This window comes from Ailuropoda melanoleuca, chromosome 3 (assembly GCF_002007445.2).
Source record: "Ailuropoda melanoleuca isolate Jingjing chromosome 3, ASM200744v2, whole genome shotgun sequence".
Taxonomy (NCBI): domain Eukaryota; kingdom Metazoa; phylum Chordata; class Mammalia; order Carnivora; family Ursidae; genus Ailuropoda; species Ailuropoda melanoleuca.
In genome coordinates, this window is record NC_048220.1 from 104,706,483 (window position 1) to 104,732,421 (window position 25,939).

The 25,939-nt window shown below is 46.5% G+C and overlaps 1 protein-coding gene across 1 annotated transcript in view; it reads left to right on the plus strand.

Moving 5' to 3' along the window:
- Positions 1-25,939, plus strand: part of GLRA1 (glycine receptor alpha 1) — an 82,991-nt gene that overhangs the window by 26,098 nt on the left and 30,954 nt on the right. Inside the window, exons 2-3 of the mRNA XM_011226890.2 lie at positions 11,572-11,699; positions 17,178-17,245. Coding sequence (XP_011225192.1) covers positions 11,572-11,699; positions 17,178-17,245 — 196 coding nt within the window. The remainder of the gene's footprint in view (positions 1-11,571; positions 11,700-17,177; positions 17,246-25,939) is intronic.

Sequence of the window (25,939 nt, forward strand, 5' to 3'; positions counted from 1 at the left end):
TAATTAAAAAAAAAAAAAAAAAAAAAAAAAAGAAAGACTCAGCAGTGACCCTGCGTTCTTTCTGCCGTTAGCCCTCCTTCATCCTCAAACCAGGAAGGGGCACCTTGTCGTTCCCTCATCATCCATCTATCTTCCTTTCGTCTCACTGGGTCCCACAGGCTTCACTGACACGTAACGCTGAATTCTCCTCAGTCGGTGTTTCTTACAGAAGGTTATACTAAACCACAGAGGCGCAGAGACGTAGCCTGATGCGTACTGCAGTTGAGTGAGCTGTTTAAGCACACGTGAACAACTGCTCCAAAACTTACGCCAAAATTCCACCTCAGTTAGTCATGTACCAATTCCGTCATCAGAGCACCTTGATTAGGTCATTTAAGCTCTCCAAGCCTTCGTTTCCTCATCTGAAAAATGGAGGAGAAACTGGTAGCTACTTCACAGAGTTGCTGGATGGATTAGAAAGCATGTATGGAAAAGCTTTCGGGTCTGTACGAGGCACCTACAAAGTGGTCAAGCGCTGACGGCAATTGCTATCATTGTTAGCTAACCTCTGAGTCTGTTTCCTTCTCTATAAGGTGGAGATGGTCATCCCTACTGATTTTGTAAAATCATAATAGACGGTCATTAACTTACAACAGGTGTTCAATAAATGTCTTTTTTTTTTTAATGCACAAGATGACCAGGTCCCACAATTCTAGGACCCCTCTTCCTTGTCTTCCCTAGCGCTTTGCAACCTGCTGAGGGAGACAAAGAAGGTCCACCCCACTGAGCAGAGCTGCAGCTCTCAGTCTTAGAGGATTCAGGGGAATGAACAAGGGCTATTTAGAGAAGTATTAGAGCCCGGAGGTTCCGGAAAACTCTGTATTTACATACAAATACCCACTTCAACTAAACCCTCTCCACTCATAGTGAAGTGTTCTCTTTCTGAAGACCAGTCACTCAGCTGATTAAAGGCAGCCTCATATTTGAATCCAAGTTGCTCTTTCTACAATTTATGGTCATTCTTCCTTGGAGTTCAGCAAGGATTGTTTATTTTCTCAACACCCTCCTTTGACATCAGTCTCCTGGATGCTTGAGGGCCACACATCCAAGCTCCACTCATGAAAACTTCTATTTTCTCTGGGAATAAAGAGCCTCTTTTTGTTAATGCATTTCCTCTGGCTTCATTGCAACGTGGCTTACTTTCCACTACAGACCTGAACTAGTATAGACTTGGGAGGGAAAAATGATGTTTTTTCTAATAGACCCAGATATTCAAGCACTTACGTGTCTTCACGTGGGCTTTCCTCTTTCAGTTTGGGAGTTAGTGCAAAGTAAGGGCTAAGGCGTATTCTCTACTGATACAGTTAAGAGAGAAGTTTGTCGGGTCAGGTGTACCTGGAAAAGTTACTTAACCTCTATGAACCTCAGTTTCCTCATCAGTAAAATGGAAATAATGACCCCAACCTATAGGAGATTAAGGACTAAATATAAAAAACAAAGCTCTTAGTGTAATGCCTGGTACTTTATAATTACTCCACGTGCGCCAGCTCTTATTATTATATTATTCATATTTTGCTCAATCACCTGGTACAATCTCTGACTTACAGTAGGCACTTCATAAATAGTTTGGAATAAATAAGCAAACAAATGAATAATAAATCAATGCTATCTCAAATGAGACAATGATGACACCAAAGTGCCTAGTGAATGAAAAAGGCTGATTGCCCTGTGAAGGAAAAGAGCTTGTTGCCGCAGCATCTGTAAAAGCACGGGGCCTTTGGCCATTCAAGCGACCCCTGCAGTTGCCAAAGGCAGGTTATATTTTAAAGATGAGTGGATTGAGATGGAAAAAATTAAATGAAAGTCAAGCTAATGCCAGAGAAATTCTGAGGAACAATTTAATGAACAGCCGAGAAGGGTTCACCCAACCCCTTCTTGTCTTTTGTGAATGGCCAAATAGTCAGGATGCCCCAGACCACACCTGGAGATCCTGGTCACACTATGGCTCTGTCATCTGAGACCCTGAGCAGGTCCCTCAACCTCCCAGTGGAGCCTCCAGGCCATCACCTGTACACGGAGACGCTGTCCTGGGCATGGGACAAGAAGCAAATGCAGTGACAGATTTGGAAGTGCCATATACATGGAAAGCGTTATTTGTATGTATTATTCTCAACCTATACTTTCCGATTCGCAGAGTTCCAGAGTTCCCACTGGTAGTTCCGAGAGTCATGCAGTTGGTCATGAACCACAGTGGCTCCTCAGAGGCGCTGCAATCACTATCACTTGGAAGAGTCAACAGAGTGTAGCAGTTAATAGCGTGGGGTTCAGAGGCCAGCTGACTGGGGGTGGTGCCCCTTATAAGCTATACAACCTTGGCTCCATTTCTGACAATGCAAGCGTCAGCTTCCCCACCTGTAAACTGGAGGTAATGCTGTCATCTTCATAGGATTGTTGAGAAGATTAAATCCAGAGACGCATGTAAGGTACCCTGCACATAGTAAGTGCTAAGTGATTGGGAGCTTTCGCTACCATGAGCTAATACCACGTCTTCATCTGTTTTTAGCCTATTATTATTTCTCCTCAACATTTACACTCCCACGTCCTGGCAACCTCAAATGACCAAGCCCTGCTGATCAGTGCAATTTTTCTTCCCAAAACTTTTTGTCCAGAAGCCCTGAGTTCCATTCTCTGGAAAGACATACTTTTCCAGTGAGATTTATCTGATTAAAAAGAAAGCTGCATCGAAGGTAATGAGGGCCATTTGCTCTCCTGTCCAGCCCATGGGATGCATGCTGATTACGTAGGGCCTGCTAAGAGCTTTGACTCTGGCAGAGCAAAGCCCATAGGCCTGTTCTTTAGCACTCGAGTCTCTGAAGGATCCCCCTGGATTCCTCACACTGTAACTCATTGCAGAATGACACTGATGGTCAGAGGCCCAGGAAAATGTTCCCAAGTGAGACACAGAGGGACAGCCGGTGAGATGGTTGTTGTAGAATTGTAATTAGGGACCTACCTGGGAAGAAATGCAAGGTCTATGCACAGACATGGGTTTGGCCTAGGCCACCGGCCTGAGTCAAGCCATGGGAGGGCTGTGGACACTCCCGGAAGAAAAGGATGCCTTCTCCTGTTTTCCTGCCTTGGATTTTCCCAGAGGACATCAAGTATGTTCCCCAGGGACTGACTAAATGTATCAGGGCCAGAATTTGGGACTTTTTTTACTGTAGTCAAATCACATCACTAAGGTCCAGAACCTGCACAGCTAAATTCTGCTTCCCCTGGAATGCCAAGTGCTTATCACCCATTTAACAAGTATCTATTGAGCCCTGACCATGGGCCAGGCTCTGTGCCGCATGGAAACCATACTTATTAAGAGCCTGGAAGGAAACATGCAAACACCATTCTTGCAGGGTCTTGCCTATATAACCTGTCGATTGCCCCAGTCCCTAGGAAAAGGAAGGCTACAGAGTGGAAGGTTGAGCTTGAACCAGAAAACACCAAGGGCTGCTGTGATTCCAGCCTTGCACCCGACACGTGGAGTGAGGAGGAGAGAGGCGAGGGGAAGGAAAACCTTGACACCAGTTAGGCAAATACAGCGTGGTGTGCCACAGCTAGATGGCCACGCGAGTCTTAAGCCTTAGTTGTCTTACTTGTAAAATGGGACAGACATCTTCCCGCTCAGGCTGTTGGCAGGATAAAATGAGAAAAAATATGTAATGCTGTTTCTCGCCACCAAACAAGGAAAATAAAAACACAGCTTTTTGGAAATAAAATGAGAGGCTGCGGGAAGTACAGACGCCGTCTCCTACAGGAGATTACCTAGAGGATTTGATTACCTACAGGAAATTCTACCCTGGGTGGACTGGGTTTGAGGCTCTCTGTGATGCCATAGCAGGGCCAGGACCAGGGTGAGGCAAGTGAGGCACCCAGGACACCAAATTTAAAGAGGGGCTCACTGTCAGGCCCCTGCAAGGACAACACAACCCTGAGAGTGAGGGCCTCCTTCAATTTCCCAAGGAGCCTCCCCCCTCTACTGCCAGCCTGCTTTGTAGAGATACAGAAAGTAAAGCAGAAGAGCTAGTAGATGGAAGGTTATCCAGAGAAACAGACCAGGAGCAATGATAAGGTATATGAAAGATCCCTAGAGATTCCCACTTCCCTAGGGGCAGGGGAAGAACCAGATGGAATCTCAAGGTTCCTTCCAGCTCCAAGGATCCAAGATCTTATCTTCCTGCACAAGAGAATCATATTCAAATACATGTGCTTTCTGACACAGATAAGGTTTTCTTATAGGGAGCAGATACAGCTGGGGGAGGTGGGTCAGGAAGGGAGAAAGAGATGTTGTTCCATAAGTCCCTGGGGAGAACTGGGCTCCGAGCCTGCCAACTGTGACATTGTGCTCCCAGGGGTGCTTAGCAGATCGTGAAGCGAGAGTAATAAGATGTCAGGCCCTCCCTGGCCAGCCTAAGCCCCTTACTGCAATCAAATAAAATTAGAATTGCACAGCTGGCCGTGAAAAGCCAGATGTTGACCTAAGGATGCAACCCAGGCCAAGATGAGGGCGACCAGCAGGGCCCACACTGCACAGCAACCCCCAGGTTCCCAGATGTCAGAGCCAGGGGACAGGCAACTGGTCCAGTCCAGAAGGCCACAGAGTGCCAGCCTCACCTCTTCCCAGGAGCCTAGGACACAGAGCCCTCCCCAGCACCTCTCCCCCTTCCCCTCCCCCGGACAGCCCACAGTCGGAAGAAAGTTCCCCCCCAAAATGCACAACATGGACAATGGCAAATGTTGGTTCTCTCTGAAAATTCAGAGGCTAAAATTAATAAAACTCAGAAAAATTCCCTGATTCATGTCCCCACCTTCCCCTAAACACTGTCTTCCTTCTCTGAACCACCACAGCAATCCAATCCTGCCACCTGAGCTGGACGGCAGGCTCCGATAATTGTTTACATACCTGACTGTTCTATCTGCTCAGCTATAAACAACAAGAGGGCAAAGGCCATTCATCCACAAATGATTATTGATTGCTACCACACGCCACACACTGAAGGAGACAGACACAGACTCTGCCCACATAGAGGGCTTTTTCTGTCGGCAGTGGCATGTTCCTCTGCGTCTCCCCCATAGTGCCTTATACGTAGACTGGCTGATTAATAAATCAGAAGGATGAGAGGATTTCACAGCAAGAGGGCCTGCAAAATTGAAACAAACTAGCACTCCCCAGTCTAGCCCCTCAACAGACTGACAAGACAGACGGACAATCCGTCCTGCAACCTTCCCTAAACCCCAGAACCGCTCTCTGAGCAGACACCACCAGCTAAACGGAGGTGGGCAATCCACACAGGACAGTTCATGATGCCTGATCTCATGCCAACCTGCCATTCCACAGAGAAGGAAGCTGAGGGCCACTAAGGAGAAAGAATGAGCCTGAGACCACACAGGAAGTTGGAGCTGGAGCCACAACCACACCCCCGTTCCCCAGCTCCCACCTTAATGTGCTTTCCTCTGTTCCACAGTGACCTTCAACACTGTGTCAGAGTAAATACCTATGGAAGCACAGAGCAGACTTTCAAACAACCTTTGACTAGTTGACCAGGTGCTTTCTGCACAGAATCAATACCCTCTCATTGGATCACCTCCCTGCCAAGACAAAGGGGAGAGATATTCTGGTTCAAGTCAGAGGCAAGTTGCCTGGATGCCAAGTTGGACACCCCCCACTTAGAAATGTTTTTGAAGGGCCCATTTCCCAATTCAATATAACCAGAAACAGCTGAGAAATCAGGATGGATAATTTTACTGTAAAGGGATTAGGGAGAAGTAATCTTCCCTTAACTTTTAGACCCACCGTAAGCACACAGACCAGGGGGGCCAATCCCTATTTCTCCCAACCTCACAGACTCAATGTTTTGTCACTGTTGAGGGAACTCCTGTCATTGTTTTCTCTCTCTCTCTCTCTTCCCCCCCCTTCCCTCCCTCACACCCACTAAACTTCTTTCAGTTCTCCAAGCCCTCTCTCACCTCTAAACTGAACACGTGCTGTTCCTTCTACTCAAAGCACTCCTTCTCCCCTATTTCTTCCAGGTCAACCCCACACCCCACCTTCAAGCTCTACTGTGAAAATAGCTTTCTTCACAAAGCCTCTTGGAAAGCCCCCACCCTCCCACTAAGTGCAGTCAAGGGCCCCTCTCTTGTGCTCACTGAACCCCTGGATTATAGCCCTGGCCTCACCTCAGGCACCTTCACGTTCACATTCTCCTCTCCCCACTCCCCCCCCTTCCCTTCTCAGCCCACACCTGCAGCTTCTCCTGCAGCCCTTTGCACATCTCCCTAGGTTACCCTCTGCCTATTAGTCTCCCTTCTGCCCCTCACCTTGTTCTCCCTCCCCGTTTCCCACCCTGGAACTCCCAACATGTCTACCCATGTTGAACCAAGGAGAGGGACTCTGTCGGGGGCACTCCCTCTGCTGACCCAGGACGGTTCTTGGTGGTGTGGTGCCATGCAGGGTATAACTGAAAACTATTTTTCCCCAGTATTGTTGCCAACCCCAGCTGATTTGAAATTCGGATTGACAGCTCCATATTGATTCCCTATTTCCAATCAATGTTGCAACAGTTCGAATGAGAATCTGAGCATTGATCTGGCCTTTCTTCCAACAAATCCCTGAAAAATGAGTTGTTCCATTGGAGAGAAATCTCGAGACTGGATTGGGAAAAACCAAGTCACAAACATGCTCACATTCCCTCAAAAGATTCCAGATAAATGTAGATGCCAAGACCAGATGTGTGTGTCGGCCGGGGCGGGGGGGCGGATATTACAGACTAATAAAATGATAGTTTAGGGCCAGAAGCACTCTTAGAGATTATTCTAACCCCCTTATTTTATAGCTTGGGAAACTGAAAGCCACAAAGGGGAGTGACTCTCTGAAGATCACACAAACCCCACTTCACCATGTCCCCCTGCCTCCGTCCCCCTACCCCCTTCTTGGAAACCCACTCCTGGATCTTTCCATGGTCTCTTTCATTAGGAGTCAAAACTGAGGTCCTTTAAGTACCAAAGCGTCCCCATGTGATAAATCTCCTGACTAAAAGGTGACAGAGAGCTTAACACTCTGTCCAGTCACTGCAGCTTTTGCCATAAAGCCTTCCCAGCAAGGGACAGAACACATGGTCCCACAAGACCTCACTCTCTTTCTGAAATTACTATTAATCAAATCTGTCTCAGCTGAGTCTGATTCACTCCATTACATTGCAGTAATCCCTAAAACAATTTGCATCATTTCCAAATACTCTCATAAGGTCAGCAAATCCTAACAATCAAATGTCTCGATTCTCAGATTCATCCCCAGCTTCTCTGTTCAGTAGCTCACAGTCTATAAGCAAATGTTCAAGTTCACCAGAGGTAGTGGCTCTAAATGGGCACCAAGGGCTCCTTGGTGCATGTTTACTCTGCACAAAAGCACAGAGCACAGATTTACTAGAGGGGGCCCTTGAACTAATTCTGTGCAAAATGTGCTTTCTAAATATAGACAGAAATGTACAGTGATTACCACGTGGAGAGGCATGGCTATTCTGACATTCAAATGGAGCCTTTGTATTTGAAAAAGAATTAGGGAAATTTTGGTCTAGGGCAGTAAGAGATGGGGGATGACTGGGGGTGGTTCACACGTAATACCAGTGAATTATGATTGAGATATTTCTCTTTCAGTTCTCATTATCTCGAGAAATAAGTCTCAGTCAGGTGTTAATGTGTCTCCAACCTTTTTGCAGTCCTTGGTGGTCTTCCCCCTGGGACTCTGGGCAGGCCTTGGGTTCCCAGTGTTGGTAATCAATGGCCGGTAACTGGAATTTTAGACTTCTCTTTTTGTTTTGTTTTCACTGCTTTCCCTTTTGGGGTTATGTCTATTATGGCAAATAATACTGCTTTTCTATTTGTAAGTTGTGAAGTATCAAGTTGGGTGCCTAAAAAGAGTAAGTTTGAAAGAAGTGAGGCAATTTAGTAGCTGACTAGGAGAGGTGGTGCAGAAACAGGCCCGAAAATGTGAAAGCAATTCCAAAAAAACCCACTGGTACGGGATAGGTGGGAAAGTTGGAACTAGCGAATCTGAGAATTTCAAAGAATCCTGCGGTGAATCACTTGAGGGACGAGATCGTGGGGTGACCCACAACTCTCTTCTCCATGTTTCAGTGTGGTGAGTGCAGTTGTGTACCTCAGAATTTCTGGAGTCAGACTCCTGCTCTGATGTTCCTGGATGTCACAGAATATCACAAGCTTCAAAAACAAATAGTAATAATAGCAGCGAGGTTTTGGATACTCTTCACAATTTATAAGTCTTTCCCATACATGGTAGCTTTTGGATGAAGCAACGCTTTAAAATATGAGTTCTAAACCCTTCTGTCATTAAAGCGTTGTGTGACCTGAGGGCAGTTACTTAACCTCTCAGAGTCTCTGTGCCCTCAATTCAGGTCCCCCTGCCAGAGCTTATAGTGAGTCAGTGGCCAGGTAACCAGACCGCAAATGCTGCAGACATGACAGCTAGGGTGACCAGAGGACTCCTCAGCTTGGGGGAGGATTCAGGTAGTATATGGCACATTTTGCTAATAGCAAATGGTAGGGGATAATTTGGGGCGAATTCATTCTCTCCCCATTCGGCATAATAGGATTCAGGCTTATGAAAGAGGCCTAAGGGCCAAGAGATGGCCAGTGCTCTAGTGGCTGCCGGGAGGGAGCACCATGTTCCCAAATCTTATTATCTGAGAGGAGGGGCTGGAGAGAGAACAGGAGCTTATGAAAGCTTCATAACCGCCACTCCTAGAAAGGTTCTAGAAGTGAATTATAGCAGCAGAAAAGTCGTAAATCACCAGTTGCATGCCTGTGGTCCCTTTTACTCACACCAGAGCCACAGAGCAGCCATGACCCTGGTGCTGAATGGGGAAAAGGCTGGGACTGCAGTACTAACTGTGGGCCACGGAAGGCATCTGGCAGGACACCCCAGCCGCGTGGGGCCTATGGTGCAGCTGAAGCGGCAGTGAGAACAGAAGAAGGCCCCAGATGGGCTCTGAACTGCTTTAAACACACACACACACACACACACACACACACACACACACACACACACAGAGCAAGGCAAGAGCAAGACAATATATTTATATTGACTGCCCACTATGTCCCAAGAACTGTCCTAGGTGTTTTTTAGCTGTGCTACCTTGGTTACTGCTCGTGTAAAACTAATTTGACCTATGAAGCAACTCAAGTTCAAAGAGGTTGAGTAACTTCCCCCAAGGTCACACAGCTTGTAAACCAGTGAGACAGGATAAATTCCAGGCATCTGTTTTTTCACTCTTTTTGCACTATCCTCTATTATATCTCACAGTACATTTTGGAAACACATACATGCAATATACATACCGCATACATACATCCACACAAGGCTTCCACACTCACACCCTATGCCCCACATGTACACCCACCCCACACATACACACACAGATGCCATACTTAACACACTTCCACATGAACACACGTACGTATCTATGTAACACAATCCACCACACACCCACAAACACCACATCACATCCCGGTCCCCCACACGTCCATACACATCCTCCCACTTGTACACATTACACCTAAAAACCTGCCCACATCACACCCACTCACAAACATCCAGACTCACACGCAAAAAAACAGTAAAATGCATTTGTCCCTCGTCCTGTCAATCAGAACGAGCTCTTGAGTATATGGATAAGGGATCTTCAGGTTACGCAATCTGAGTGTCTAAATAATCCTGAAATACCTCCCAGACATGCACAGGAATACCAGTATTCTTCATTACTGGAAATAATAGTCTAATTACTTCAGAATTGTTAATCTGCACATGAATATTTATGAATACCCTGCTAACCAGAATATTTGATTAATTAAAGTAGCATCGTATTCATTCATTCTTTCACTGTGCAATCACTACGTATCAATTATGTCTGAGACACCATGGTAGACACAGCAGGGGATTAAAAGAACAAATAAACTATAAACAAAAACACCATGATTCCCGGTCTTCAAACACAAACAGAAGTAACTATATTACCAGGTAGCATGGGCCAGGACCTGGTGAGTGAGGGATGTGACAGGAGAGGGGGACAAGGAGACAAAATGGCTCTGGAGTTGTAGACCTAGACAGTGGCAAGTGCTGGTGCTGTCTGGGGAAGCGGACTCTGAGGAGCAGGTGCAGAGAGGAAGCCGGGGCGTTCCGTTTGCGAAATGAGTTTGAGGCATACGCAGGACTGCTAGCTAGACACGCCCTGTGGGTGTTTGCAAATGAGGAAAGGGGGCTTCCAGAGCAGCCCAGTGGAGACGGATTTGAAAGCCATCCATTAGAGGTGATCATTTAAACCGTTACAACTGTGAGATCAGAAGCAAGCCAAGGCGAAGAACAAGAGAGGTTGAGCGCAGATCCTTGGGGAACATGATGTCCTATTTGGCTAGGTGACAGAAGCTCCCATCTTATGCAACACACACACACACACACACACACACACGCACATGCACACACACACACATCCGGGCACACACTCATCCCTCTATGCATGCACATCCTTCAACGTTCCAGCTCCTGACAGCACCACACACCATGGTTGCACGTGCTCCCAGCTATCTCCTGGTATAGTTTCAGGACTAGGAAAGCTCAGTTGCCCAAAGCAACCCAAATGACTGCTCTTTAACCCTTCAGCCTCCAATCCTGACTCTTCTTAGAAATCTGCACCCCTTTGAGAGTGTGGCAGGGGGACAGCCACTGTTCTTAGACATCAGTAATTCATGCTATGGCATGAATGAGGAGCTGCAACCACTTTGTCGCATAGGAGTGGGGGGTGAGGGCCATGACAGAAACAGTGTGAAGCACCCCAGTCAGATCTCAGATCCCCCAGCCTTGACACACTGAGGCAGACTGATTTACTCTGGGACCTATGTCAGTCTCTGCCACTAAGTGTACCTCAATGTTCCCAACTGAGCATTTTCTAAAGTGTATGTTTCATGAAATGGTAGTCCCCTAAGTATAGGCCTCTAAGCTTGTTAAAGCTTCTGAGAAGACCCAAGGTAAAGACGCCTGATTAAATTTCTGTTCCCGAATGTATTTGACTCGGGCAACATTTTTTTTTTTAATTAGTGACTGATTCTGAAGAGAAACTTTGGGGGAAAGGCTGGACTATTAGATCTCTAAGATTGTCTCTGGATGTGCTATTCCCCAGACCCATGAGAGTACAAACACCTAGAACACAGGGTGGGGCCTCTTGGGAAGTTAACCTTTCTATCTCCTCCCCAAAGAGGCCCAGCAGCCGAGTGTGATTGCACAAAACCCCGGAGATGCAGCCTGAAGAGATAGCAGCTTCCCCACAGCATCAGACACACAGCGGCCTGCCAGGATCCCACGGTGGCCGATATCTGGCCGAGTACACAATATAACCTGGCCTTTCCTCATTAAGGACCCATGCTGCCTATATCTCAGGCTGAGAACCATCTGATGGTTCTTGGGTCTGGACAAGGCTGGGATATGAGCACAGGGCCACCATTAACCCCCTGCTTTCCTCTCTCCTTCCTTAGCCTTGCTGCTTCCAAGGAGGCTGAAGCTGCCCGCTCCGCGCCCAAGCCTATGTCACCCTCGGATTTCCTGGATAAGCTAATGGGGAGAACCTCTGGATATGACGCCAGGATCAGGCCCAACTTTAAAGGTAGAGAAAACTTTCCTTCCAGATGCTCAGGGGTCTGCTTTCCTAGATTATAAAAGCATGCAGCACGGTATTGCACGCAGATGGTAAACACACGGCATGAATCCCATGACTCTTTCCTCTCCCAGAGGCAGACAGTATGTGAGTCAGTTCTGTCTTCTCCCCACCAAGCCCAAACAAAGCCTCAAAGAATCCCCCTCAGCAGCACCTCTGGTTGCAGGAGTCAGTAGGTGAATTAAAATCTATTTGCTCCCTCTGGTATAATGGACAGAGAGACAAACACGGCATGAGGATAAATGGGTCCACGTTTTGCTTCAGGCACAAACTACGCTCTCAACTTTGAAAAGCCTCTTCCTTTCTCTGGGCTTTGGCTCCTCATCTCTGTGGGGTAGGGTTGGCTGTAGCTGTGGGTTTTAAGCTACACTTCATGGAGCTCTCAGCCTTCCACCATGTGCCCAGAAAGGGAGCCGAGGGAATAATGAGCAAGCCCACCCTCGCTTCTCCCACAAGCCATCCTGCTTTTGTTTGTTTTAGAGCAGAAACTTCCAACTAAAATTCATCTGCTGAAAGTTCCCAGTGATTAGTATTTTTGAAACGTTCTAGTCTAACTCAGAGTCACAATTTCAAATGGCTACAGGCATTAGGCAGGTAACTTAAATGACTGAGGTGGGCCAGAAGTAAGGCCAAAGGGAGTTGTAGCAACTGTAGAGAAATAGACGTGCAGGCCCCTGGAAAGGGGACAGCCTCTCCTTAGCCCCCGCCCCCAGTTACCCTGCAGGAATCAAGGCCCCATGTTGTGAGATCATCCAGAATTCTAAGAAGAGCCAGAAATCAAGATTTATGCAAAATTTCCTGATTCCAAAAACATGTAAATTCAAGCAAAACATGTTCATGAGCCAGATATGCCCTGTGGGTGACCAATTTACAAGTCCTCGCCAGAGTGCTCTAAGAAGTTTCTTTTAGCTCTCAGAGTCCTACGAGATCCTGACGTCTGTTATGAGATAAGCTGGGCTCCCTTTGTCCATGGAAGCCCCAGAAGTTGCAGCCATCTCAAACCGCTGAGCAGAGTTCTGCAGGTGCAGTCTTAGGGAGCTCCTTGGGGTCCTGTGCACTCCAACCTTCCTCCCAGGATGCCTGCAGAAATCTTATTTCAAGGACCAACTGGCAGCCTCCTAATCAATTCTTGATTCCAGATGCCCTTCCTCACTGTTCCTTTTGGCTCAAGTCCAGGACAAAACAAGGGATGTGACAGCTGGTAACAGCTTCCTGATATTTGCTTACCTTGCTCCCCATTCTCTAAGTACCCTTCTCAGAGTGCTCTGCAAATGAAAAGTGGCCTGTGAGATGCACTGGGGTTGGTTGTGTGGGGCCCGCCTCACACTCCTGTTTACCGCCAGGCTCCCCTGGCCCCTTCTCCCGAGGCGCTATCTTCCAGTATCTTTAGCATGACCTTGTTTCCCTCAAGGACAGGTAAGTCAGGACCAAGGTTGCTGCCATAGTGTGTGGGCCCCAGCCCATCACCAGGGTCACAATCTCAGACACCCAGAGGGGTCAGGTATGACACATGAGTGAAGCAGGAGGGGAATAAGAGAAAACCAGAAAGCACTGGCTCATCTAAGGGCGGCCACCTCTCAGGTCCAGAGGGAGCTGCCAGGTAGGAATGCAGGCCCAGGGCAGCAGGCTTTCCGAGTTAAGATTTGAGTCTGGGGTTTTCTGTGAAATCTTCCAAGTTGGCAGCTAAATGACTTCTTTTAGAAACACCATTGACCAAATTGAACACGTTCAAGACCTGACCACCAGGTTGCCTCGGGCGCCGCTGGCCGTTTTCCGGAATTCCGGCCCACCACGCCCCCTGGTGGGCTCTCTCGGAACTCCATCCTGAGTGCCGCGGTCTAGCTCTCCTGAGAAAGGAGGAACTCGTTTGTTGAATGCATATACATCCAGAGTTCATGTATTAGTTATCCTTTATGCATAGCACTGCACTTGGCACATGGATGGCCCTCAATAAAACTTTCAAAAATGAATGAATGAATGAACCAAAATATATGCTAAGGTTTAGAGCAGTTAAGTGGTTTTCCCAACGGATGTCTTCAAGACTAGGGATTTTCATTCAGCTACGTTTACTCAGTTCTTTGTCTGATGCTAGTGAGTTGTTGATTTGTTTATCCACTCATTTATTTTGCTTACCTATTTGCTTAGCAGTGGACAGTTTTAAGAAATAAACTTTCATCCAGACTATAAAATTATTGACTCAGGGCCCTTCTCCTCCCCAGTCTGAGAGCCTTACCTTAAACATCTGGGCCCCAAATCGACAGGACTAGATAATGTCTTAGACTTTTCCCAAACCTGCAGTGTCTCTACCCCCTTCAGTCCCCTCCAAGTCAGGCTCTGAGCAAGGTACATCTTTCTGGAACACCCCCCTCCCCCAACCGCACCCCCCCCATCCCACCCACCTGGGAAGCAAGGTTTCTCTGCTCTCCTTCGAGGTAAGAGCTGAAATGTTGGCATGAGGGTTCTCCTGCCCCTGAGTCCTCTGGTCCCTTCACACTTCCACTCAAGGCACAAACAGGATTTCCGAAAGCCCCATACAAACCACTGAGCTCCTGAAAAGCCGTATAGATAAGGCCTCCTGTGGCCTAACACAAAAGGAAGAGGCTTGCGTTGTTCGAAAACTCCACAGAGTGATTAGTCACTCAGCAGCTCCCTTCAAGCACCAGAAACCTTGCCTGCTCTCGACTCTCCTGAAGATGGGGTGGCAGGGACAGCAGGCTTGTTCTTCAGAACAAAGTGGCAGTACAAATCAGAATACAGAAAGAAAGTGTGCGAAAACTGGAGTCTAGTCCTCCCATTGCTGACCGGATAGTGTGACCCGAAGGCCATCACTTGACATACCTGGGCCTCTGTTTCTGCATCTGTAAAATGATCCAGTAGGACCTAGGCCCTTCTAGAGCTGATAGTCTGAATCTTCCTTAAGACGTTGTGTAGGATGATGGCTCCCAGGATCAGGGGCACAGCCTAATACAAACACATACACAAAACCAAAATTAAACTTTAATATTTAATGAAATATATACATTATCCTGCTGCCAAAGGCAGCCGGATTCTAATTTTCTCGAGGATAATTTAATTTCAGATTTATATCAATGAACCGCACCTCCCCATGGGATCCCTTTGGCTGGCGCCCTTTCACACACATAAATCAAGATCTAATTTATATGGGAGTCACAGCAGCAGACACTTGCAGGGCCTGGGTGGGAACTCTAAGTGCGTCATTTCAAGGCACGGGCAGTAACTCTTTGGGGCATCTTAATGGTATGAGACTAAATGAAAAGAAAAGTCTGGGTCTAAGTCTAAATGAGGAAGAAAAAAATTTTTAATGGGTCTTTGTTTAGATGGAAATGACAAGGAGGTAGATTTCCACTCAGCATAAGGGAAATTTTTTAGCACACAGAAGTATCCAGCTATGGAAAGAGCTGCTGACGACAAAGTGAGCTCCCCACTTTCGGAGGTGTTCAAGCACTCAGCCTTCAGTGGGCAGCTTCTGCCACTATAGCAGTGGTCCCTAAACTTGGCTGTGCATTAGAATATTCCCGGATAGCCTGTTAAACAATACATTCTGGGCGAAGCTCCAGGGATTCGGCTTCGCTGGGTCTGGGGTTGGGCTGAGGAATCTGCGGTTTAAATCATTCCCCAGGTGATTCTACTGCAGACAGCAGTTTGGGAAGAAATTGATGAGGTGACCCTTAAGAAACCTCCCAGCCCTCAAATCCTGTAACCTCGTCGTTCACATGGATAGCTTCCATAAGGGAATTCCAAACCAGAGGAGCTCAGGGTGTCTACCCAGATCAAGAGCTACTCTCCCAGATCGATGGGGAAATTGTAACCCAGGAACAGGAAGGGGGCATGCCAGAATCAAACAGCCAGTGAGTACTGGAACTGTGTCCAAAACCCAGGGCACCCGGCACTGCCTTGGAGGGAACACCTGGATTCCCACCACAAGTCTGAGTCCCTTCCTGCACAGCAAAAAATTCTGAGAAGAAGGAAACTTTGAGTTTGGGTAAAATGTTTGGGCTACTTTTTAAAGAGGGGCAGAGAGGATTGGGTAACAGAGGACATAAAGACATCTGCTTCCTTCTTTCCACAATCAGAATACTTGGGTGTGAGTGTTGGTTCCACCACCTGCTGGCTAAATATGCCCAAGTAAGTTATTAAAACTCTCAGCTCCACAGCAGGGACAGTGACTTCATCCTGGCTCCCTCAGGACCCTGTGGGGATCACAAGAAAGCAGACCTGAAAAAATTCAGATTTGCACATTGCAATCCTCATGTGAAGTATTACGAGCTATTATCCAAGTCTTACGGCCTTCAAGGTCAGCTCAAGGTTTATCACCTTCACGAGGTCTTTCCTAATGTCTTGCTCCCCAGACCTCTCTTATACCTAGACTCCTACTGTTTATAGCAATCTTACCCATAGTCTCACACTCCTCTCTGGTTATTTTATATTGGCCCCCTTGTTAGCTCAGGGGGAAGCCCAGTGCTTAAAATCCTTCATTCTACCACTCTGTGATCTTGAACGTGCCCCTTCCTTTCTCTGAACCTCTTTCCTCCAAGTACAGCTAGTCACCAGCTTCGGAATTAGAGAAATCTGAACTCCAGCTCTGGCTCAATCACTTATTAGCTGTGTGGTCATGAACAAATAACCTCTGTGAGCCTCTGTTTCCTCATCTGTAAAATGGAGGTATCAACCATATCTTCTTCTGGAGTTGCTGAGAAGATAAAATGAGATAGTATCAGTAACACTCTCAGCACAGCAGCAAACCCTGTAATGCTCAGTAGAAGGTAACTGCTACAATGAATAGTATAAAATGAAGAGATTGGGTTTCAACTGGACAGAGATCCCCTAATAATGAGAACCCAAAGAGCAAATATTCCTCCATGTCTTTCTTATCCTTTGCAGTAGAATTCAAAAACCTTGCCTGGAAAGTATCTAATAAAGACTTATAGACTTCCCTTGAGGTTCCCTCTGGATTCCTCAGCTGGTAATTCCCATCAACGCCCTTTCAGGCAATCATTCTTGGTTCATAAGTTCAAGGCAAGGAACTTGCTGTTCCTTGCGATTCCCAAGATGGCCCCCAAATGTTGGAGCCGTAAATACATTTCAGCCACAAATTAGAAGGCAGCCTATGGGGTTTGGGCAGGGGATTTCAGCCATATGGCAGGATGAGGAATCATCCTGTGTTAATGAAAGTACATCCTAGCTCAGCCTCTGGTGTTCTGTCCCTGCTGCTCACTTGGGGACCAGGGAATCTGGCGTAGTGATGTGGCTGGGAGTCCCTGCTGCTCGGGGTGGCGTGGAGGGCAAGCAAGGGTCTCCTCCACTAAGAGGGATCCATCCCTGAAGTTAGTGTTCCAGGAAGGGGTCCTATCCTATGGGTTTCTTCCTGGCCGTGGAGCTAAGCAGGATATCTCTCTTGATTGGCAGGTCCCCCGGTGAATGTGAGCTGCAACATTTTCATCAACAGCTTCGGTTCCATTGCTGAGACAACTATGGTGAGTGAGTCAAAATACAGGCTGCTATTTCCTGCTGGGAATGTCTCGCTCCCAGAAATATATACCCTCTGCATTGGGCTTCCCGCAGGAGGTGGGGAATCTGGCGTTTTTTCAGATCTCCAGTGCATACCGTGCGACTTGGGCATTTTTACTGTCCTATTCAATGTTTTGGGTGAAGACATACATCTGCAAACGGCCAAAGAGCCAGCAGGGCTAGCGTATGCCAAATACCCAGGACGACAGAAACAAAATTATAGCAACAGGCTGAAGTTTTAGATGAAAAAAAAAGGTAGGGGGGCGCCTGGGTGGCTCGGTCGGTTAAGTGTCTGCCTTCAACTCAGGTCATGATCTCAGGGTCCTGGGATCGAGTCCCACATCAGGCTCCTTGCTCAGCAGGCAGTCTGCTTCTCCCTCTGCCTGCCACTCCCCCTGCTCATGCTTTCTCTCTCTGTCTGACAAATAAATGAAATCTTAAAATGAAAGAAAGAAAAAGAAAATGTAAAGAGCTGCTTGTAAGTTTACAATTCAACTGTGCAAGAGCAGAAGAATCTTCTAGATACCTCAGTGGGTCTATTGGGTTGATTCGACTCCTCTCTCTGCTTTTGTGTATATTTCAACATTCTCATAGTAAAAAGTTTAAAATAAGTTACTATACTGGAAAAAAAGAACAGAAGGAAAAAATACCAAAACGCTAATAGCAATTATCCCTGGACTGCAGACTTACAGATAATTTTTAATTTTCTTCTTTCAGTCTTTCCCTATTTTTTGAATTTCTGCAAGGAGCAAATATTACATTTGTGATTATAAATAAATGCAATGATACTTTAAAGTTTTTTTTCTCAATCCTTGAAAACGAAAAAAAAAATCAATTGTACTTGTTTTGAAGGGGGTGATCTAGCTCGTGAGAAAATAATTAAAGCAGCCTAAAGTCATCCCTTGTTAAGCCAAGTGAGAGCAGCCAGCCGACCTCTGAGTCCCATAGACAGAGGTTACTGCCAGGAAATCCTCTACCCCACCCATTGCTGGATATCCCCCTGCCCATAGCCTAGGGCAGGCTTCCACGGGGCTCGCTCACATTACTGCAGAAGAGCCTTAACTCTCATCCTGCCGCACACCAAGCCTTCTTCCTCACACACGGGTCTTTCTAAACTACACATCCAACCACATCATTGCCCGGCTTCAACCCTCCCTGGGGGCTTCCCCTCAGCTTCAGCATTAACCCCAATTCCTTTGCGAAGCATAGAAGGCCCTTGGTGATTCTGCCCTGCTTCATCACTTCTCTGTCTCACTTCCTCTCCTGGGCAATGGAAACGCCTGACAGGTGTGTCTCTGTGTTGGTGCCATTGAGGACTCTGCCGAGAGCACCACGCCAGCCCCCCTTCCATTGCTGGCTCCTTCTCATTCTCCTTTAAATCTGTGCAGAATTAGCTGCAGAGGCAGCCTGCACACTGTCACACACGTGTACACGTTTGAGCTCACCTGAGTGCTTGACGCAAGGCTACGATGAGTTCTTTCCAGCCATTCTCATGACACACTTTACAGTGGCCATAATAGCACTTATCAACCATCTGTTTATTCACCCCTGCTCTCGCTATAATGAAAGCCATTTCTGGGGTGGAATCTTGTCTCATTTCCCCTCCCCCATGTCTCCTGTCTACCTTTCCTGACTTAATAACGGGCACTCGGTAACTTTTTAAAATAAATAAACCAAACATTAAGTATATTGTCTGTTAATTCACACAATCATTTGGTCCTAAACATTTATGGAGATAAGATCTAATCTTTCAATCCCAGACTGGAAAAAATCACTGAGCTCTATAGGTCATGGGGCAAATGGTCCAAAATCTATCCTTTTGCAAAAAGGCCTGTCTTTTTTTTTTTCGTGTTTATTTATTTTTTTAATGATTTTTTTTATTATATTATGTTAATCACCATACAGTACATCCCCGGATTCCGATGTAAAGTTCGATGCTTCATTAGTTGCGNCATTAGTTGCATATAACACCCAGTGCACCATGCAATAAGTGCCCTCCTTACTACCCATCACCAGCCTATCCCATTCCCTCACCCCCTCCCCTCTGAAGTTTTCAGTTTCTCATAGTCCATAGTCTCTCATGTTTCATTCCCCCTTCTGATTACCCCCCTTTTCTTTATCCCTTTCTTCCCCTACCGATCATCCTAGTTCTTATGTTCCATAGATGAGAGAAATCATATGATAATTGTCTTTCTCTGCTTGACTTATTTCACTTAGCATTATCTCCTCCAGTGCCGTCCATGTTGCAGCAAATGTTGAGAATTCGTTCTTTCTGATAGCTGAGTAATATTCCATTGTATATATGGACCACAGCTTCTTAATCCAGTCATCTGTTGAAGGGCATCTCGGCTCCTTCCATGATTTGGCTATTGTGGACAATGCAGCTATGAACATTGGGGTGCATATGGCCCTTCTCTTTACTACGTCTGTATCTTTGGGGTAAACACCCAGTAGTGCAATGGCTGGGTCATAGGGTAGTTCAATTTTTAACTTTTTAAGGGACCTCCACACTGTTTTCCAGAGTGGCTGTACCAACTTGCATTCCCACCAACAATGTAGGAGGGATCCCCTTTCTCCACATCCTCTCCAACAATTGTTGTTTCTTGCCTTGTCTATCTTTGCCATTCTAACTGGCGTAAGGTGGTATCTCAGTGTGGTTTTGATTTGAATTTCCCTGATGGCTAATGATTTTGAACATTTTTTCATGTGTCTGTTAGCCATTTGTATGTCTTCATTGGAAAAGTGTCTGTTCATATCTTCTGCCCATTTTATGATTTGTTTATTTGTTTCTCGTGTATTGAGTTTGAGAAGTTCTTTGTAGATCTTGGATACCAGTCCTTTATCTGTGGTGTCCTTTGCAAATATATTCTCCCATTCCGTGGGCTGTCTCTTAGTTTTTTTGACTGTTTCCTTGGCTGTGCAGAAGCTCTTTATCCTGATAAAGTCCCATAAGTTCATTTTATCTTTTATTTCTCTTGCCTTTGGAGATGTGTCGTGAAAAAGGTTGCTCTGGCCGATGTCATAGAAGTTGTTGCCTATGTTCTCCTCTAGAATTTTGATGGATTCCTGTCTCACATTGAGGTCTTTCATCCATTTGGAGTTTATTTTTGTGTATGGTGTGAGAGAGTGGTCAAGTTTCATTCTTTTGCATGTAGCTGTCCAATTTTCCCAGCACCATTTATTGAAGAGACTGTCTTTTTTCCACCGGATGTTTTTTCCTGCTTTATCAAAGATTAGTTGCCCAAAGAGCCGAGGGTCCATTTCTGGGTTCTCTATTCTGTTCCATTGGTCCATGTGTCTGTTTTTGTGCCAGTACCATGCTGTCTTTGTGATCACAGCTTTGTAGTACAGCTCGAAATCCGGCATTGTGATGCCCCCAGCTTTGTTTTTCCTTTTCAACAGTTCCTTGGAGATTCGGGGCCAAAAAGGCCTGTCTTGATAGGCCTTGCTTGCATCCAAAGGACAACTGATCAGACTCCCTAAAATGAATAGGCCTGTTATCTCCGAACAGAGATGATCCCACCTGTTGACTAGGAACAAATATGGATGCTTTTCATTGGGTATGCAGGTCAAAAAGCCAAGTTTTTCCACACTTCAAATGGATATCTTGAGAGCTCCTAATGCTTTTCTTCATGTCCCTCCCTACATTATTCTTACTCTCTGTGTGGTGAGTGTGGACTCTTCCACTCTTCTTCTGGAATGGTAAATAGTCATCAGATCAAGTCAGGGACCTCCCAGCTATGTAAAGAACTTGGTTATTTGAGAACAGGTATACATACCTGCTCTCCAAGCCCATCCCAACTTGCTTCCCTACAATGGCCGCATGGAGACCTATTTCCTTGACCCAGATTCCTCCTAAAAGAATAGCAGTTTGCCCTTCTTTTGTGTGGTGGTTACAAGCCAGGCTCTGGCATCACAGAGACCCGGCCTCACTCACTATATATGAGGAGCCGGCTTGCTTCATGTCTTTAAGCCTCTGTTTCCCCAACTGTAAAATCCCAGTGGTGACTAACATACTGACTTCATCGAGGTATCATGGGTGGAAATTATGTGCAAGAAAGTTTTTATCACAGTAAATGCTTTTTGTCAGTGCTCTTAATGTTTCCCATGATAGCGCTGATGATGACGATAATGGAGACCCCAAAGCTATTGATGATCAGCTGTACAATCTTGAGCCTCCATTTCCCCTCCCCCATGTCTCCTGTCTACCTTTCCCGACTTCACCTCTGCTGCATTTTGCTCTCTATAGAGACAGTGTAGCAATTAGGACACAATCTTCCATGGCCAGACAAAACTTGAGGTTCAGCTCTGTGACCCTGGGCAGGGTAGCCCGAGTCAGCCTCCTCATCCGTAGGGTGGGGTACCAGTAGCCTCCACCTTGCCACATGCTGTGAGGATTAAGAGACAAAGCATAGAAAATGCTAAGCACAGTGCTTGACGCAAAGTATACACGCAGTGAAGATCAGCTATTATTATTAAATACCACTCATAATTTTCAACACATTTCACGCCCCCTCTCTCATCCAACCCCTTCACTAAACACTTGGTCTTCTAGCCACTCTCTACACAGTAGACAAGTAGACACTAGGTCCCCCAGTGAGCAAGCTGAGGAAACAGATGTGGACACATGGCCTCACCGAACTAGTTAGCTACCAGGCAGGGATTAAGACCCAGGTCTCCTGACCCATAGAAGGGGTTTGCTGTGCACCACACTGCCGTTACATCAAAGGGCAAAGACTCGGGAAGTCAAGGGACCACAAACGCGCAGAGCACACTTCAGCAACCACCTGAGTAGTATCAGAAGTGGAACTGCAACCTCGCCTCGTGCCAGGCTCAGCACGCCTCAAGGGAAATAGTACCTTCTAGTGCCAGAGAGCCCGCAAGGGGAGCCCGGGGGACAGGGCCCCTGCGGTGGAGACACAGAACCCATAGACAAAGAGTGCAGAATTGGCAACGACGCGCCTCCTTGGGAGTGGCCCACAGGTGACATCGTTTTCTCCTTCTTGATAATGTTAATCCAAAATAGGAGTTACCATTCTCAGCTTGTACATTCCACAATACTGTGATTTTTTTTTTCCCCATTGGGTCCTTAGTTACCTATATGCGTTTACTGATGATTTCAGAAAAACAGAACCTAATATCTCAGAACTAGAAAAAACCCTAAGAAATTGTCTGAGGCAGTCCTTCATTTTACAGAGAGGGATCTGACAGCTAGAGTGGGGGTATCACTTGAGCAAGGTCACACAGCACGGAGCAGGTGTGACAGAAACCCTGGTCTAATGCTCTTCTCATGGCCAAGGCTTCCCATCCCCCTCAGCTTCTTTCTCACCTAGATCCCACCAATCAAACCGTTTGGACCACCTTCCCATTCAAGCCTCTTTCCTTGTCACTCAGAATACGCTTGGAGAGCAAGACTGGACTCATATTAATACCAAGAGCCACAATCACGCTTTAATGCTACTGTGGGCCAGGCAGCGTGCAGAGAGCTTCTGCATATGTCATCTCATCCACAGCTCAAGACAACCTTCATGAGGCATGAAATGTTATTGCCATTTTACAGAAAAGCTGAGGTCCAGAAAGGTTAAGTCACACAGCTGATCAGTGGCAGAGGTGGAATTTGAACTCAGATCTTATCTCCCCATGAAAGCCTGTCTTCTCCTGAGCCAAATATAAATATTTAACTCCTGGATGTTTGGAATTCCCCAACCCTTGCTTGTTTCCTTTCATCATAAGGAAACCAGAGATGAAAGGGAACATCACTGAATAGACTCCCAGCCCAGGACTTGGCCTCACCGACCACGCAAAGAGCTGGCTGTGCCTCCTGGGCCCATGGTAATATGGACATAGTCCCAGTGCCAGAAACTTTCCAAGCTGTGCTTGTTCTCCAAGAGCAGAAGGAGTGCAGATCAGCTCTATAAACAGCTGGAGTCCCCAGGCCTGACTGTCTGCTTCCCAAGGCCTGGCTTTATTCACCAGAGCTAACAGACCTGAGAGCAGAGAAAGGCAGCCAGAAAAGCAACAGGGGTCTCTATCCATTCCAGACGAGGGGAGGGCTGAAGCTGCCAGCCCTTCATCTGACCTTTCCAGGGACTTTCATTGAGGAGATGCAGAAAATGAAGGTAGGGTTGGAACAGGAATGGAAAAGAGAGAAGAGGGGAGGGGCCCTGAACTAAAGCAGCCCCTTTGGCAGGCTACATGAGAAAGATCTGGAGCTAGAACCCAGAGGGATCCAACCAGCTTGTCGGGACCCACGGAAGTGTGCATTAGTGCTTATACTGCGGCATCTATGTGTCTGTGTAGTGTTTATGCACATGTGTGTATTGTGGGACTGTGTGTTTGTGCAAATGTGAATGCACATAGGCGTGTGTACATGTGCATGCTAGCTTAAAGATACCGACACAGGTAACCTCAAAGAGAAATGTGTATGACCAAGTACAGGTATGAACATAGTATGTCTGCTTCTGTGGTTATAAATGTGCATGTAAATAAATGTGATTGCATGCTTCTGTGTGCACACATGTAAGAAAATGCAAAAGTACTTAAGAGTGAATGTACATGAAGTGTCTCATCTTCAGTCACACAATTATAGATGGGGATTTGTGAATAGATGAGCACGTATTTAAGTATACGTCAGCATTTGAGTGAGCACATTTATATGAGTGTGTATGCACATGTGTGTGAATGTTGTACACATAATTACATGTGAATAAGTGAAAGAGTATTTCAATGTGTATCAGTATGTGGGTACGAGTATGTGTAGGCATGTGTGCAGGTGCACGTGTGAGTGTGCACACGTGGGGACACACTGAGAGCTGGAATTCATGTGTAAACAAATGGGAGAGAGAGACAGACAGTGTATGCACGCGTGTGTGCATATGTGTGTCTGTGTGCTTGTGTATTGACGGCCTTTGAGCATGAATCCCAGTATTTCCATTATTAGGACATGTGCTCCGGCCTCTCTTGCCAAGGCTTGGGCTAGCCTGGCATAGAGACAGGCACACTGTGTCCAGGACCCCCAGTGACTGGTGACAGCCTATCCAACTTAGTCCCCAAGTCTGGCCTTGTTTGTAGATATTAAGGAGCAATGGACAGAGTTCTGACCCAGAAATCAAGAGACGGGGAATTGAGTTCTAACTCTATCACCATTTCATGCCATGGAGACTCAGTCCCTGCAAGGTATCTGGCTCCAAGAAGGTGTGTAGAACACATGAGTAACAGGTATGAAAGCCTTTCATGATTGCTACAGAAAGGTAAAGGATTGCTAACTCTGAACCAATCAGCCAGGGACTCCAATACATAAGCCTAAGGAGAAGCCTTCTTGGGTTTTTTTCTTCTGTTGCCTGTTTATTCATTTATGCTTTCCACCTCCATTTATTAAGGTCCTATACGTGTTGAACATGGCATTAAACTCTAGGAACAGAGTTCTGTTTTATTCATATTAATCTGGGCTTTCCTGCTGCAACAAACAACCCCCCAAACTCAAAGTCTTAAAAGAGCAAAGATTGATTTACCACTCATCTCAAGTGTGCTACAGACCCAGGGGGCTCTCCAAGACTACTGTCCTCCATGTTGTGGCTGAGCACTGCATCTCCATATCAATATGTGATTTCACACTTGCCATGCAAGGGAAGGAAGCACTGAAGGCTTGAGCACCAGCAAGTCAACGCTTTCTTCCCAGAGGTGACATTCACCGCATCTGCTCATACCTCACTCCAAAGGAGGTTGCGTGGCCCTGCCTAAAGAAAAGTATGATCCCCCCATGTCCTCAGGAGTAAACGGGAATAGTAGGTCTCTGCTTTCTCTACTGGAGATGGCGAACAAAACCAAAGGTGACAACACAGTGTGATGAGAGAGATCACAGAGGTTTGCCCAGGACACTCCTCATCCTACAGGGCTCAGCTCAGATATCTCTTCAGAGGGCTCTTTTCTGACTCCTTATCTAAAAATGACCCCCCTTTATTGAAGGGGGTTCTTGTCTCTCTCAATCGTCTCCATATATCCGGTGCCCAACACATTGCCTGAACCATAGGAGCTCAATCAATATTCGAAAAGAATTAACCTTGGAGGTCCTCTAGTTGAATGGCCATCTGTTGTCAGAATCTCTGCCACAAACATTGTGGCCAAGCAGTTTCTGCTTGCATACCTCCAGAGACAGGGAGCTCCCTTATCTCTCAAGGCAGCCCATTCAACCTTTGGAAAACTCTGAAATCGCCATTTACTTCATTCTGCTCCTAGGGCCAAGGAGAACCAATCTATTCACCTGACAGCCCTTCCAATAACTGAGGTCAGTCCTCTTGCCCCCTGCCCACACCTGGCCTCTTCCGCCATCCCCCCTGGCGCCCAGTCCCTTTACCATCATAGTGCTCACCGAGTATATCCAGGGCCATCGACTTCCATCTTGAGATGAAAGGCCAAAAAAATGAACCCCAGACCCCAGGAGTGCTCAGAGCGGAGCAAGGTGAAGCCACTGCCATCCCAATTCTGGATAAGTGGGCTTCAAAGCATTCCTTCTAATAGCAGCTCAGTTCAGTTTTATTTTTTTTAATGTGTTTTTATTATATTATGTTAGTCACCATATAGTACATCCCTGTTTCTGATGTAAAGTTCGATGATTCATTAGTTGCATATAACACCCAGTGCACCATGCAATACGTGCCCTC